Source organism: Montipora foliosa, chromosome 13, assembly GCF_036669935.1.
Source record: "Montipora foliosa isolate CH-2021 chromosome 13, ASM3666993v2, whole genome shotgun sequence".
Classification (NCBI taxonomy): Eukaryota; Metazoa; Cnidaria; class Anthozoa; order Scleractinia; family Acroporidae; genus Montipora; species Montipora foliosa.
In genome coordinates this window covers 34,341,631-34,357,767 of record NC_090881.1, presented here as the reverse complement: position 1 = coordinate 34,357,767, position 16,137 = coordinate 34,341,631, and the positions used below count along the sequence as shown (strand labels likewise).

At 38.3% G+C, this 16,137-nt stretch overlaps 1 protein-coding gene and 1 long non-coding RNA gene across 2 annotated transcripts; one reads left to right on the top strand and one right to left on the bottom strand.

Moving 5' to 3' along the window:
* Positions 1-2,022: 2,022 nt before the first annotated feature.
* Positions 2,023-15,920, top strand: LOC137982791 (phosphatidylinositol-glycan-specific phospholipase D-like). Its single transcript, XM_068829945.1, has 11 exons — positions 2,023-2,398; positions 3,190-3,413; positions 3,782-3,981; positions 5,183-5,615; positions 6,467-6,741; positions 7,622-8,006; positions 9,718-9,944; positions 10,690-10,959; positions 12,356-12,456; positions 13,594-13,620; positions 14,543-15,920. The coding sequence occupies exons 1-11, from the start codon at positions 2,051-2,053 to the stop codon at positions 14,696-14,698; spliced, it is 2,646 nt and encodes an 881-aa protein (XP_068686046.1). The 5' UTR covers positions 2,023-2,050; the 3' UTR covers positions 14,699-15,920.
* LOC137982792 (uncharacterized) lies at positions 8,523-12,382 on the bottom strand. The gene is made up of 3 exons (XR_011118823.1): positions 12,246-12,382; positions 11,518-11,633; positions 8,523-9,265 (listed from the first exon to the last, which is right to left on the bottom strand). It is a non-coding gene; the product is annotated as an uncharacterized lncRNA (long non-coding RNA).
* Positions 15,921-16,137: the final 217 nt, after the last annotated feature.

Below are 16,137 nucleotides of genomic sequence, written 5' to 3'. Positions count from 1 at the left end.
CTTCGGTTTCGCAGCAACATGCGGTCGAACATAACAGGTTACAAGCCACAAGAACTCAACGAAAATAACTTTTGCCGTTTGGCGAGATTCCATAAATTGTTCGTCCTGCCAGAATCTCAGACGAGACCTATCCTACTGGGTCATCCCGAATTCCAAGCATTCATTACGTCACATGGTCCCGCGGAAAATTTGGAAAAAAAACCAATTATTTCGAAATTATTGGTAAATTACACAAAAGTAGTAGTTTATTTTTTGCAGTCTAATTACCCCCAGGTTACAGATTATTGTGATTGAAATATTGAGGTAATAGAGATTTTGGTGAAAAAATTGTTGGTTGGGGGAAAAGCTCCAAATCGCAATTTTGGGGTTTACTCCACAACCAATCCTGTAGGAGAATCGGAAGAACAAAGTCACGTTTTGCTTGTTTGAAAACAACGACGGAAATGGGGTCTTAGTATCACATAACTCATTTTGCCACACAAATAGTGAACCAAAGGCGTTCGATACTTTTTGTAGGTCCAAAGGGCAATATGCAGAGCAAAGGGCAAAATTGACTGAATTTAACGAAAGGAAAAAAAGGAACTTTATTGTCTAGTCGTTCTAGCACTGGAGCACTAATTGGTGACACTGTAAACTGAAATTAACAATTAACACAAATCAAGTCGAATCAAATGTTGGTTTTTGAGGAGAGGGGAAAACCGGAGTACCCGGAGAAAAACCTCGCGGTGCAGAGTAGAGAAGCAACAAACTCAACCCACATATGACGCCGAATCTGGGAATCGAAACCGGGCCACATTGGTTGGAGGCGAGTGCTCTCACCACTATACCATGCCTGCACCTCAAAACACGAGTCACAAAAAAAGCGTCTTTAGACCAATAAAATCAAACATTTCTAATCATATTACGAAACTCTATCAAATAGTTTCAGTTACACTTAACATAAAAGGAAAAAACCGTCGGGAACTACAAAACTATGATGTTTCCTGAACAGAAAACGAAAACAAAAAGTTCTAAACAACTCTGTGTTTGTTTTTCTTGCCTTGCAATTAAAGAACTTGAATGTTTGTTTATGTCTTGATTTGGGTTCGTCAATTTTCTTCAACGATAAAACAATTAAACTGTAACTATTTTAAAACCTAAACTTCAAGGTAAAGTTGAATGCGTTACCGCTATTAACAAATCCCGCCAAAGGTCAAAGGCAATTAATCCTGGCGGAAACTGCATTGTACCGAACACCTTGACAACTGGACCACGCTGATCTGAAAACTGTTTGAGTATATTTCTGCAAGTTGACTTCATGACAAGAAAAACTCAAAAACCACTCAAAATGGGAATGACATATCCCCTGATTTTTTTCACCCGCCTTCCCAGCCCCCAATAAAATTTTCTTCGGTAGTCTCAAACGCGAGTTGCTTAGCAACGGGCGAAATCGGAGTTCCGGTCTCTTGAACTACAAGAAGCCTTCCTCCCATTCCTCAAACTACCAATAGTTAGTATTTCCAGTTTGACAAGTATCACATTGTAGTTTGTCTATGAAGAACGTGGATAAGTGGGACAGTTCTCCGCGAGGTCTTGTAGCTGTAGCTCAATGGACAGACCATCCAAACGGTGTTACGGCGTTCGCATCCTGCGCGGGGCTATGATTTTCAGTTATCCTAACAAAACGACTAAGAAAAGCATCTTGTTTAGGAGGGGAAACAAGGGATGAGGGCTGAGAGGGTGAATCTAAACGTCTTGTATCCCACCCCCTTCCCTCGTCTTAACTAGCTGAAATAGACTTTTGGTGAGCAAAAACAACCACACGAAGAGCATTTTTTTGAATAAGATTATTAGGAGATTATTAAAAGTGATATAATCCTAAGTAAGCAAAGTTATGCCCTGATTTTCTTGATTCAAACCGAAGTTTTTCGGGTTCTCGCGCGAGAGATCCGCGCGAGAACTGGCTAGGGATGTGAAAGGACGGGTAGAGGACTTGAGGAACGGTACATTATAGGGTATCATATATAAACTACCTACCAAAATATTAGTTCCTTATGTATCACTTATCAAAATGGCGACGTCTCCAAGCAGTCCGCGTAACTTTTTCTTTTCTTTTCCCTTTTACCTGCTCTGCTTACTTCCTGTGCAAGTGTTATCCTGTGGAATGAGCACGCATATAGACATTGGCCATCAAGCTATCAACTGGTTCAAGGATGCAAGGAATAATACAGATTATAGGGAGATAATCCTTAAAAACCAAGATGCATTCATCGCTGGAAATCCATACCCTGATGCCATGTATTCCAGCCTTTGCTATTCTGGAAGATTTCATTCCATTTCTGAAGACACGCACTGGGCTCCGTTCCTCAATGCCACTGTGAATTATATAAGGAAAAAATATCCGAAGCCCTGGGACCAGGTTTGTTGTGTGATCCTGAGCTTCATTTTGGTCATGTTTTATTTTATCTACATGCCCTCCTTTTAATGATGGCCAGTTTTTGCATTGAGATGTGCGATTGCAGAAAACCACCTTGCATCTCATTTGAACCTCATTAAAAGGCAAAAGAACACATTATATCATGCCTCGTTACTTCAAAAACTGAATTAATCACAACCCTGTATTAATCACAATCCCTTACTTCACACGGTTTTTGCAACCAGGTGCTCAGATTCTTTACAACAGAAGCAGAAAAAAGTTTCAGCCCTTCAAACAAACAAAAACTGAGGGGTGAGGATTTTGGCCAACCTTAATCCTGCTTTCCATATGATTGTCCCGATCACCTGAACATTGAAACAACTGGGGCAATCAGGATGATTATATGGAAACCGTGACTACCCAGATGATTGCTAAAGACCTGGAGGACTGAGACAACCTCAGCAGAAATGAGTTCTCTCCGGATGATCGGGGTCATCTCAGTCGCCTGGGTTGTTAGCGATCTTTTGGGTAGTGTTTCCATGTAATTGTCCCGATCACCCCAGTCGTTTCAAATAATGTTCAGGCAATTGGGACGATCCAGATGATCATATGAAAACCAGGCTTTAGAGACGGTGCAGAATGAGGAAGCAATATGGGATGACCCCTTTAACTGCTCATGCTTTTTGTAAATACAAATTTTTCCACTTACAGCAAACTTAGTTCACCATTTTGCAATCGACAGTAATTGAATGAGTACCTTCTGGTAGAAACTGTTATTTTACTTTACTTCACAGGAGACAGAAAAGCTGGTGGCCTTTACCTTGGGTTTTGTGTCGCATCAAGTTGCAGATGTAACCTGGCACAGTCTTGGGATCACGCAAGGATTCTTGACCACTATGGGAGATGTCAATTTCTTTGGCTCGTTTTCAGCTGCACATCCAGTTGGTGACGTTGGCGGTGATATGGTAGCTTCATTTGAAGGTGACACAAGTCAGTTACCCTCAGGGCTCAAAGAATGGTAAGTTTTACATGACAATAAAAGTGATTTTCACACTTACCTGGACAATTTTAGCAATAGACCACTTTTGATATAATTATTAAAATTCAGCTTGATAGTGAGGCTTAGAGGGCACAGACAATAGAAATGAATAAACAAGTTCATTCCATTTCCTTTGTTTGTGTCCTCTAGGTCTCACTGCCAAGCTGAATTTTAACCCATTGACTCCTTGTACTTTAGTCTGTCTAATGCCAACAGGCAGTGTAGTTATATCTCTTTTGGTGTTGTGATATGTATGGGCTCTTGTGTTTTGAGTGTGTGAGTGAAGACAGTCTAATTAATAACATCTAATTCCTTTGGATGTTCGAAATTTATCATTTATCTTTCAGGTATCTACCATCAAGAGATCTTGAAGAGATATATCTGGAATATTATGGAGAAAAGAAAATTACAAGGGAAGAAATAGAAATCTGTTCAGCCACTGTACTACTGGCATGGATTGGGGAACAAACTGCTGGTGCAAAGCTGGTTGCAGAGTTTTCAACGCAGTCGCCATTTTTGGTGGAGGATTTTCACACATATTTCCAGGGTATGAAGAATTTAGGACTAAAATCAGCTTATTTTATAGGAGTAAAACTGAGACCAATCTGACTGTCATTTACTCATTCATTGGAATGACAAATAATTAAATGACTTTTCAATCCTGCTATGGTTTCGCAAAATACTCAGTTGCTTCACATGGCTTGACTCTCTTGATTTCATGTATAATATAAAGCGGGTTGTTATGGAACCAAACCCAAAAAATCTGTTAACTGCACGGACACTTCAAGACAAAATCAAATTTTAAATTTGACTTCCTTGGCTGCATTTTTTTTCATGCTCTCAGCAAACTTGCGGGGATAATAATTATTGACAACTAAAAACCAAAACCACAACATTACCATGCTTGCCACAGTAGGAAGAGCAACTGCTACGTGTATATTATGGATACTCTGGTGTTAATGGCCTCACCCCCGAGTATTTGTGCAGTAAGTTCAACAACTGCTCGGAGGTACATGATCGTCAGACAGCTTGGCATTCCCATGTTCAAATCTGCTGATGGTCAAGGGTCCTTCAGATACAGATTAACAATGATTTGAGCTGAAAGATGTATGAATCTTCATTCCCCAATTTTGAAAAGACTCTCAAGCACCACCTCATGTTTTTAAGCTGATGATATACTTTGTCTAGGCTTAGATTATTCATTGTATTATTTTTGTAATTATAGCGCTAATGTTGTTTTAGGTTATTGATATTTTAATGAAGTTAAATGCAGTTTAACTGAGTTAACAACTAGGAGCAACTGCAGTCAATTGTTGTCAGTGGTTTTGTCATAATTTTGCGCATGCTTTTGTTTCCTTGCGCTTTACGTTGTACAGGAACATTTTGTGTGGAGCATTCAGTGGTTTTTTCCCTCTCTTCCCCCCTCTACTCTCCACTGTTTATCAGTGTGACGGGTGCCTGTTTTCTCGCGGGCGTGGGGGCTCATGGCTGGTTTGTTGGGTTTTGCCAGCCATCAGTGCAATCTCCATTTTGGAGCTGGCTGGCAATAGTGGAGGCTCCAGGATGTCTCAGGCACCCAACCTGCACTTAGCAACACAGTTGTTACGTTAATAATTATTTTACCATTCATTGTAAATGCCAGTTGCAAATCCCCTTGGAGACTGCCATTGATGCAGACGTAGAGTGACATAACATGACTTAACTTACTTGAGTTGACTTATTAATATTTTTTATTGTTGTATTTTCAGGTGGTGTCGCAGATATGGCTGGTTGGTCTGTTATTTTGTGGCATAGAACTATTGATATGTTAGAACATGGAACAGGAACATGCACCATTCCCAAGAGTCCATTGTTTATCAACTGCAACAAGACTGACCGCTTTGTTACGCAGCTGAAAGAAAATCTCAAGAATCCTGGCACTGTACTGTTACGACCAGGTGTTCACAAGAAGGTGAACTTGTCAGATATTAATATTAGACAGTCTGAAAGAGGAAGTTACTTTTCATTTTCAAAGTCTTTCAAGTCAAAGATCAAGAAAGACATCAAGGGAATGTCAAAAAGTTGCTTCGAATGTCAGAAGTCACATCCTCGAGTTACAGTGCACAAGAATAAAGCTGATGAGGGGATGACTACAACATATGTTCAATATTCATCTTCAGTGCCTTATGCAAGAGCAGGATGGTTAGTAGTTGTTTATCTTAGTTTGAACAGCTTTCGGTTATAAAAAATGAAACTAAGGGAGACAGGGCCATCTTGATTGGCAAGATTGATATTTAAAGGAATGTATAAGGTTAACCTTTAAGAGGGTGGATCTTGGAGGGGAATTACGTGGCTAAAAAAAAGTTTTGGAGGGAGAGAGACTTATGCGCTCTACAGTCATATCATTGTTTCCCTACAGCTGTGCAGTCTATCACATGTTGCATTAATGACCTCACAAAGCAACTGAAAGAAATTTTTCCCATTACCGGTAAGTCCAAGTTTGAATAGGTGGATTTTGACTACCGGTAAGTTTGTTTGTTTTTAGTTTAGTGGATCCTGTGATGAATTTTGGTTGTCTTGGTCAGCTAGATTATGGGAAGGGTTAGGGTATTTGGTAGATTTGGGGAAGGATAGATTTTTCAAATAGGTTAAGGATATTAATTTGCAAATAGGATTGTATGAAGAAAAGATATTTTACTAGAAGAAAGAATTATAGTACAGTGTATTGTGGTTCATCTTAAAACCAGAGGCTAGTTTACAGTTTTTGATACTTTTATCATAGTGCAATGAACACTCAGAATTCGTGTTGTGCTTGTGTTCACCAGAACATGTATTTTCATAACTTTTAACACTTCAGTATATGCTACAGTTTTGTAAACACCCATCTTGCTTGTCAATTTCATTGCCATTTCAAAGTGTGGACAATAAAGTGCCTTATGATATTTGAATCAGAGCAGAAGGAGTTCTTGAAATGCCAGCAAACTCCTTCAAAGTGACAATGGCTTATTCCTTGAACAAAGTGGTTAAACACAGTCTAGAATTTTCTCTCTTAGGTCGTTGGTGTATGGCAGTTTCAGTGGTACAAGTTTATCTCTGGTGGTTGGAGCTCCAGGCTATGGCATCCCTGGAAACAGCCAAAACGGTCGTATTTACCTTGTGACAAGCAATACACAAAGTGGATTACCAGACAAAGACTTGAACTTGGATTCCAATGCCGACATGATCATCGATGGAACTGTGGAGAACGGTAGGTTTGGGACGGCATTAGCTGTGGTGGATCTAAACAGAGATGGCATAGATGACCTCGCTGTTAGTGCTCCTTCAACAGGTTTGAAAATTTCATTTTCTTTGCTTCGTGAAGCAATGAATGGGGGGATCTCCTTAAGAAAGTGCTGGCAAAATGATTGAAAACCACCTACCAGTATTATTGTTGCAATTGTAAGTTTAATTTTTGCCACCACCAAGATTTTGTAGGGACACACAGGGCTGTCAATAACTTTTCAATTAGGTGGGGAAAACAGAGACTATGAGTGTTTACTCTATTTGTCACTCTGAAAGTAAGCGGGTTTGAAACACCCTGGAGGAGGAGACTCCAGCCCCTTGCCCTTAATAACAACTCTGGACATATGAATGTGGTACATATGCTAATAAAACATGAATCAATCAATCCAATCCCTTGTTTGAAGTAGAAATTTTCATATATCTCTCTTTTGGTGCCCCTTAGCTTGCGCTGTAATACAAAAATGTTAAACAAGTTGTCTCAAGTTGTCGTATTTGGTTTGCACTGGCTGTGCAGGTGCATCTTTATTTTCAGAATCCAACTCCAATTTGAAGTGAACTCAACGGAAAAAAACTTGGTTTTCCCTCTTAATTTGATCACTGTTCCTTCCTATTAAGCAAGTAACAAGTTGGGCTGGTTGGTAGAAATTTAAATACATGAATTTGCAGCTTCCACTATTGTCTGCCTTAAAGTCCTTTCCATGGTTTTACCAGGGTCTCTGCGTGATTCAGTTGTTGTTGTTGTTGTTTTTTTTTTGGGGGGGGGGGGGGTGGGGGTGGGGGGAGTTCAGGAGCAATGGTACAGTCACCCTCTGACCATCCTACCGATAATCTGCTACCACATTCATATCGTGGCACTGGCAAATTCATAGTGAGTAGCTGTCTAAATTGGTGACACTATATGGTACATCTGAAGTTACTTTTCACAGGTGCCAATGCCCTTCAGTATTTGGGAACAGTGTATGTATTTTATGGCTTAAAACAGAAAGAACTTAGCTTGCAACCAAGTTTGACAATTCATGGCAATGAGAGGTATTACAATCTCGGTACATCTCTTCTGGGGGCCGATGTGGATAGTGATGGCTTTAAGGACCTCATCATAGGGTCCCCTTATGCACCTGAGGGGGGTCCTCAAAGGGGATCAGTGGCTGTGTTTTTGGCCAAAACAAAGAGGAAGCCAGGGGCAGAGATTACTGTTCATGAGGCTGATTGGTTACATGTTGGTGAGCAGAATTACAGCTGGTTTGGTTCTTCATTGACTGTGGCTAACATAACTGGACAGCAGTTTCTGCTTGTTGGTGCACCAACCTTTAGGTAATGAAGACAACAGTGCTGAGCACAAAATCTTAATAAGGAAGGCAGACCATCGAGGCCTTACAATTTGGTTGAGTTAATTGTTGTTGTTTTTGTTGTTATTATATTTTATGTTGTCTGTTAACTGTTTTGCATGATACCACGTAAATTACGGTCAAAATACACTGGAAGTAGCCCTTACCATTAAGGGCGAAAAAAGGTCTCAGAAAATGGAGAATCTCTCGAAGGGTTGCTGAATTTCCAGTGTTAAATGCAGAACAGAAAATCAGGAGTATCTTTTTCAGTACTCCCTACTTTCTTCTCATCAGATTTTCACAAAATTGACTGTTCCATTCGCTACTTTCCCATTCTTGTAATGCAACATGTTTTTTTTTTTTTTTTTTGGGGGGGGGGGGGGGGGCAATTTGGTGAACTGAATATCCGTTGTTTTAATGCAAATCCCACCCCCCCACCCCCCCCAAGAAAAAAAGAAAAAAAAAACTACTTACATGATGGGATAGGTGAAAAGTGAAAAAAGCGAATTTTAAAGCACCTGTAATATTTTTTATTCCAAATAGTTCAGTCACATGCAAAAGAAATGTCCCTTTGCCACCTGTTTTGGCCTATTGGTCAATTTATGGAGTTGTACTGGGAAAGCTTACAGTATATCTGGCAATAATGATACATGTATTATTGTTTTGGGAAATCACATGTTGAGCAGCAACGATGTTGACAATAAGATGAACACCAGAAAACAATATATTTAATGAACAAAACATTGGCAATTTTTTTTCTCCAAACATCTGTACCATTCACACTAATTTTATTTCTGGAAAATGGGTCCACACTTCATACATGAAACAACATGAAGTAATTGTGAAACGGTTGGAACAAAGCAAAGTTATATTTTACAGTGCGATGCACCTTACTGTGGCCACCTAACAAAGTTTTTTACAAAACGTCCACCAATCAGGATGTGTGAATTTGATTGACGGTCATGCTTCCTTGCAAAGTTCGCACAGTTGTAAGTTGAACACTGTTACAAGGGTTGTTGAGTTGACGTATTTACACGTAATTTCAAATGTGAAAGTTTGTTGGGTGGTCATGGTAATGCATGTTGCACTGTAAGATTTTTTTAATAGTAATTGTTGTTGTTCTTGCTTGCCCACAATGAGCATTCTTATTCTTATTAAAAATATAAATACATACAGTGTGTACCAGTCCAATAACAAGGGATTAAGTGTTCATTTCTTTCCATTACTCCCAAAGAAAGGGTAAATCTGTAAATAAAGTAAATGACAATATAAAAATTAATAACACTAGGATTTCAAAATTAAAAATTCATTTCGTTGGCAGGTCTAAAACACAAGTCGCATTCCACAGGTCAGTGTACATATCACTGTGCTACTGACAAATAAACAACATCAATAGTTTCTTCTAGCCCTAATCACCATACAAAAATGTCGTTTCAGGTCTCGCTTAGCTTAGTTGTTCATCACTGGAGCAGGGACTTCTAGTCTTGACGTGTGGAACGTGACCTGTGTTATAGACCCACCTTAATTTTTTAGATGATCAAATTACCATGGTTGGGTTGCTTGTGGTTATTTGCAGACCATTTCTATTCCAACCCTGTAATTAACAGACTCCAAACTCAACCCTTGTAATTACATACAGAGTATTGGCAAATTGTCATAATTATTAAGCCCTTGTTTTTATGTTTCTTTGTGCTCAGATTATGTGCCTATAAGAACTGTAGTTACTCCAAGGATGACATACAGAGTGTTGGCAAGGTTTATGTGTTCCAGATTTCCCCATTGAAATCACTTCAGCCGTTAGCAACTATAACAGGGACTGAGACATTCATGAAACTTGGCACAGCCCTTGCAGTAGGGAATCCTTATAATGCAGATAAAGAAAATGCAAATGACATAATGCTTGCTGTTTCTGCCGCAACACAGAGTAAGAGATAAGTGATGTGGGTACTGTGCAATGGAGCACTGAGATTTTGGGCCATATTTATAGCTTAAAACTGACGTTTTGTCTCTTTCTTGTTTTGATGATTTTTTTCACATGTTAACCCATTGACTCCTGGGAGAGATACTTAACAGATTTTACTCTGTCTAACGCCAGATGATTTTACTTGTCAACCAACTAGGGGTATCGTAGAGTGCCTGACTGGTCACTGGGTTATAGATGGCCAAACTCCATTTTGAAATACCTCTTCTAGAAACATGACATTTTGCAACTTATTTATCAGACCATTTGATCATTTCTCATCCATACATGGACATAGCCTTCTGGGGGATTCTTAAAAGTGTAATGTTTATTCATATTTCAATTTTTTTCTCCAAACATCTGTACCATTCACACTAATTTTATTTCTGGAAAATGGGTCCACACTTCATATACAAAACAACTTGAAGTAATTGTGAAACGGTTGGAACAAAGCAAAGTTATAATAAATTATTATTTTACAGTGCGACGCACCTTACCGTTGCCACTCAAGAGTAGTCAATTAAGTTTATTAAAAGAAATTATAACAGTAATAGCAAAAAACTTAGTCCAAAATCTGATCAACGGACAAGTTTTTTTTAACTGAAACAGTGCAAGTCCTGTGTTGCAAGAAACCTTCTTTGCTTGTGTCCACATGTATTCAAGAAGCAAAAGTCATGATTATGTTCTTTTAACTTAATTGCTTTTGCAGGCATTGAAGGTAGTATGTTGCACTATGAACTACCCATTGATTTTGACCAAGCAGGCGCTGTCTACATCATAAATCTGACAACAGTTCTACGGCTTGGAAAAGATGTGGCACTGACAGACATCAAATACAATGCAGTCTTTGAGGGTGATCGTAGTTTTGCTAGATATGGTTGGAGCTTAAGTTTGACAGACATCAACCAAGATGGCATAAAAGATTTGCTATTTTCTGCGCCATTTAGAACTAATGACCTTACAGAAGAGATACACGGAGGTAAGTATAGAAATTTTCAAAACTTTTACTTAACTCAGCAAGAAGTTGATAGATACAGGTGAATTGAAGGACTGCATTCATGAGTCATGACCATTAAGACTTATTTTGTTAGTGATCAAATACAGGTCAAGATTCAAGCAAAAAACTGACAAATCCAAAATTTTTGCAAGGTTGCAGACTGCTCCCAACGTCAACAGGTTTAAAAACTTATTATATACTCAATAAAATAAAATATTGTGTTTCTGATTGGTCATCAATGCCGAATGCATGAACAGGTTATAGAGTGCAATACAGAAGTTGCTATGGAAACAAAGCGATGGAGTATATATATAAAAAAAAATTCGGATGAACTTGCCCTTGCATTTTGTGATTTACGGTCACTTGTGATGTTTTGAAAGTTCTCAAATTACACTCGTCTTTGGCACATGCAAATGGCAGCAATTTTGAGAACTTTTGACACATCACTCATATCCATAAATTATGAAATGCACAAGCAAGTTCATACGATTTCCTCTACATAATGACTTCATTTGATGTAAACAACCTTGTCAGGCTAACCTGCACAGCAGCAATTTGATTGCGAGGGGTTCTCCTTTCATCTGTTTTTTCCCTCTCCCTCATCTTCTCATTTGTCCTTGATACAGGTTTCATGTGGCCATTAAATTTTTGTTCATCTAAAAATCAATGAACTTGAATTTAACCCTGCAATAGGCAGGCTAAAGTTGTGCAAAATCTATTTCTCCAAATTAGGTCATAATTTGCCCAACTACAGAACCAGGTAACTAACAACCAAAATACTAAAAGACTAGTCACCTACTGTTGGAAAGTTATGGATGCAACTCTGACTCTTAACTATTTTTCTTGGAGCTAGAGCTAGATGTTTTGACCGTAAAAGACCACAAACCATTGGATGGAATGTTACATGTACCTACAATATTTAATAATAATTGATCTGTGAGCATACAACACAATAATGACCAAATGGGAATCCAAGAGGCTCAGGTGAACACGGCATGACTATTCCAGGGGTGGGGGGTGAGGGGTAAAATAGCTGAAACAACCCAAACCTTTACAAATATACTAACCTTAAACCTAAACATTAAAGCATAGTGTTGAAGCCTAAGGTTAGCATTTTTGTAAAGGTTTGGGTTGTTTCAGCTATTTTACCTTCACCACCTTCCTCCCACCCCCAGAACAGTCATGCCAGGTGAACACGTCTTCAATTCTTGGATGGTGCCTGAGAGAAAAGGACGAGATGTGGAGTTCTACCAAACTTTTCCACTCACTGTCAGAAATCAGTCACTTTCATGCCACGTAAAACACATGCTGGTCCATGATGGTAAAGGATGAGATGACAATTCTTTGTTTTAAATTTCTGTTGCTTTGTTTTTCTCAGCTGAGGAAGGTGGGCTTTTCATCTTCTATGGCGGAAATTCTTTTCCTTCTGGTAATGCCACAAGAAACTGTTTGGAAGTTGACCCATGCCCGGAAGAAAAGGTGAACTCAAAATGAACAAGGATTGTCTTGCAATCATCACCATAAAACTTGAATAGGATTACTGACGCATACTATTTTAAAGACTGTACAAACATGTCTTAGCCAGTCCCCTAAAGGGATTTATATCTGAGACAGTGGTTGGTGGCAAATAGAACAAGTGAGCTGCACCTTGCAAGAATAGCAGAGAAGTTAACCTGGGATTTACCAAAATTCCAGCTAGTGACGAGGTTGGGATTTGAAACTGGCAGCTTAGCAGGTCTGCAAATCCTGTACTAATTTATCAGTCTTGCTAACGCCTGTGACCCTCTTATTCCCCCTTTCATGTCTGTCGAGATAATGCTATTCAACAATATTATTACTTCAGTCAATGGTTTTGTGGTTTGCTGCTGTTAATTGCTGTGGAGCTTTTTGTCAAAGAGCCACATGATACAGTGTGATTGAGTGACTTGATATACTTTGTTGACTTCTGTTTTGTTCAATTCACCAACTGTCCCTGCAAAATTATTGATTAGTGACACAATACATGTATATAGACCTTATTCATAAATGGCAGTCAATTTATAATTCTTTTGTCCAAGTGCAAGTTAGCCTACCAAGACTCTATACCATACAGTGAATTCAAAAGAATTCTTGCTCTAAAATGAAGCTTGGTAGGCTAATTTGCACATTAACAAAGGAATAATAAAACAGCTGCCATTTATGAATAAGGTCTATAACTGACCAGAAGTTGACTTCAAAGTTCCCATGATTTACTCAAGGAAAGGCACAATAAGCCCTGCTTTGTATGCAAAAGCCTATGAAAAGCCTATTATTTTTGTTATGGTGATGATCGTAAACTAATATGGGAAAGCTGGTGTGTGAATCATGAAGTAAAAGAGTGTTAAAAACATGAGCAGGCTATCCTAATGGTCATTCACAGCTTGCCAGTTTATATTTATTAAGATGACTTCAAACATTTTGACAGGTATTTACAAAACAATACATCTGTCAAAAGTGTATGTATCAACTTGATCTTAAATAGCATATACCAAGGTTTCCTGTGCGACCTGAATACAGATCTTAGATTGACTTTATCAAAAATTGGGTATGATCATAATGATTTTTAGTAGATAACGTATTGTTTTAATGCATTTACAGGCATCCATGATGGTGAAATCATTTCAGGTACGTCTCTCACATTTATACCTACCTTGATCTATGACCCAAATTCTTCTTTCCCCACATGAGCAACTCTTGAAAAAAAAAAAACTAGTAAACAGTTCATGAAAATTGCAACAAGTGCACCACTTGACAACCCTGTCCGCCAAATTAAAAAATGTAGATCACTCTTGTGTGACAGCTGTCGATCTGTATCATATCCAGACCTTTGAAACGATTTCTACTTGTTGCCTGCCCTCACAAAGATGTATTGAAGACCATGATCGCATATCTAGGCTAGGGTAATAGCAAGAGCACTTGCCTCCGATTAATGTGTCTTAGGTTTGATTTCTAGACTCGTCACATTTGGGCTTAGCTTGTCGATTCTTGACCCCACTCTGAGGGTTTTTCCCTAGGTACTCCAGATATTCTCTCTCCTTCAGCAAAAACCAGTATACAGCCCTGGGTGGGCTTTGCATTATGAAGGGGCAGGCATGCTTGTCGGAAATTTTAAAATAAACCCCTGAAGGACACCAATCGGGGCTGTAAGAGAGACCATAATTATTTAAAACAGTAAATTTACATTTTTACATTCCTTCGCTTGCTACCCTAAACAAGACCTTCACGGATGGCGTTTTGCCCAGAACACCTCAATTGAGACCAAGATCCAAAATTCACACCTGTCAGTGGGATAACATGCATCTCTGCCCCTTTCATGTGCGAGTTTCATTGGGGCATACAGCCTACCAGCATCCTGTAAGCTTTGCCTCAAGGTCATGCCTAGGCGGTATAGCAGCTACCAGAGGTGTCTCTGTGATCTTTTTGCTTCAACCTTGCAAAACATCCTTTGTCATTGCTGTAGTTTGCCTTAGTGACGAGCTGCATATACAGCTACCATCATCATCATCACTGTCAGTGAAAGGTTTTAAAGAGTTTTGTTTTATTTTAGGAGCGGTCACGCCTTGGATCAACATTTGTCAGTCTCCCTGCACCAAATCCTACCACAAATAACCTAGTCATTTCATCTCCACGCAGTTCTTCTGAGGCATTTCATGCAGGATCTGTTCATGTGATTCACCTCTCAAAGAACAGGGGAAAACTTTGATTTCCAAGACAAAAGACTTTTGCAAGAAAATTGATTGGGACTATAATACATTCTCATGACTGAGTCACGATCAGTTTCAATGTAAAATAATAATTATTGAAAAGAAAGCTTTCAAAAAGATATTCACCATAACATACATTCAAAAAATTACAACACAACATTAATAATATATTATACATAGGTAATTTATACCAAGTCATGTTTATCGTCAGTCACACATTGAAAAAAATATGTATAGATCTATATAAGAAAACATACTTCTCTCATTGGCAGTCACCAACCCAGTATTACAGTATCCAATAAAGTCAATGAAACTAACAATGTAATGTTATATCAGTCATAGTTTGTAGCTACTCTTGTTTGGAATTGAAAGTACATGTTACTTTATTAATTAACAAAGCTACAGTGAGCAGGATTGATGTGCTTTGCCTCCAAACAAAGCCATTGATGGTACTGCCTGTTGGTAGTGATAATATTAGAATTATCCCAACCTATTGTACAGTTGGTCAAGCAAGCATGTTCTCACAAAACAGAATATTCCTTTTTGCAAAGAAAAACCACTTTCTGCTGCTCCTTTAAAATATGTGTACCAAACCGGCATCTTTGTTTTGAGGCTTGGCACATTAATTCCGCTCACGCTCCTTCAAACTGTGACGACTGAAACATACCTATTTCTCATTAGTGTCAAAAATCGCTAATTAGCCTCTCTATGAAAGAACTCATCTGGTGGTTTCTCTTCACCCCTGGTGAAGACAAAGACAACTACTAAGATACAAAATGTTGGGTCTCTGAACTGTAACGTTAAGTTACTTTCAGTTGCAAAATTGAGTAGCTACAAACTGTGACTGATTGTACACCTGTTTGTCATGTAGACTTCTACTTGTCATAAATGTCATCATCTTTTAATATGAAATTTTTGATGAACATTTTTTCTACAATCAAAGGAAGAGAAATATTGTATTTTTATGCAAGTTTTGAACCAGATTAAAATATATGTATTTTTATAAAATGCAATTAACGTTTAAGTGAAGTCATTGTATTCCATATACTAGGTAAGTGTATTTCTATAATAGCTGTTGTGTGTGTTTAGTTATATATTTATCTTTTTGTACTATGTAAGCATGCTGTGTCTTTTTTGTGTCTTTTATTTTGAATGTTAACATAAGAAATTCTTTAATAAAAATATACTAAATTATAAAAAATAAATAAAATAAATGTTTAAGTCGTCTATCTCATTTGAGTTTCTGCTTTTCAAATCACTCTGGCTTGACACTTGCATTGTGATAAAAGCAGTGAGTGTAAGGTCATGGCAAAATAAGGATACACTGCTGTAGAAGCTCCCTTTGGATTGCTCAGAAAACAATTTTTAGTTTTTGGAAATTTGAATGATTGTGACATGACTTTGACAGATTTCCTTGAGTCTACTTCAATGTTTTGCT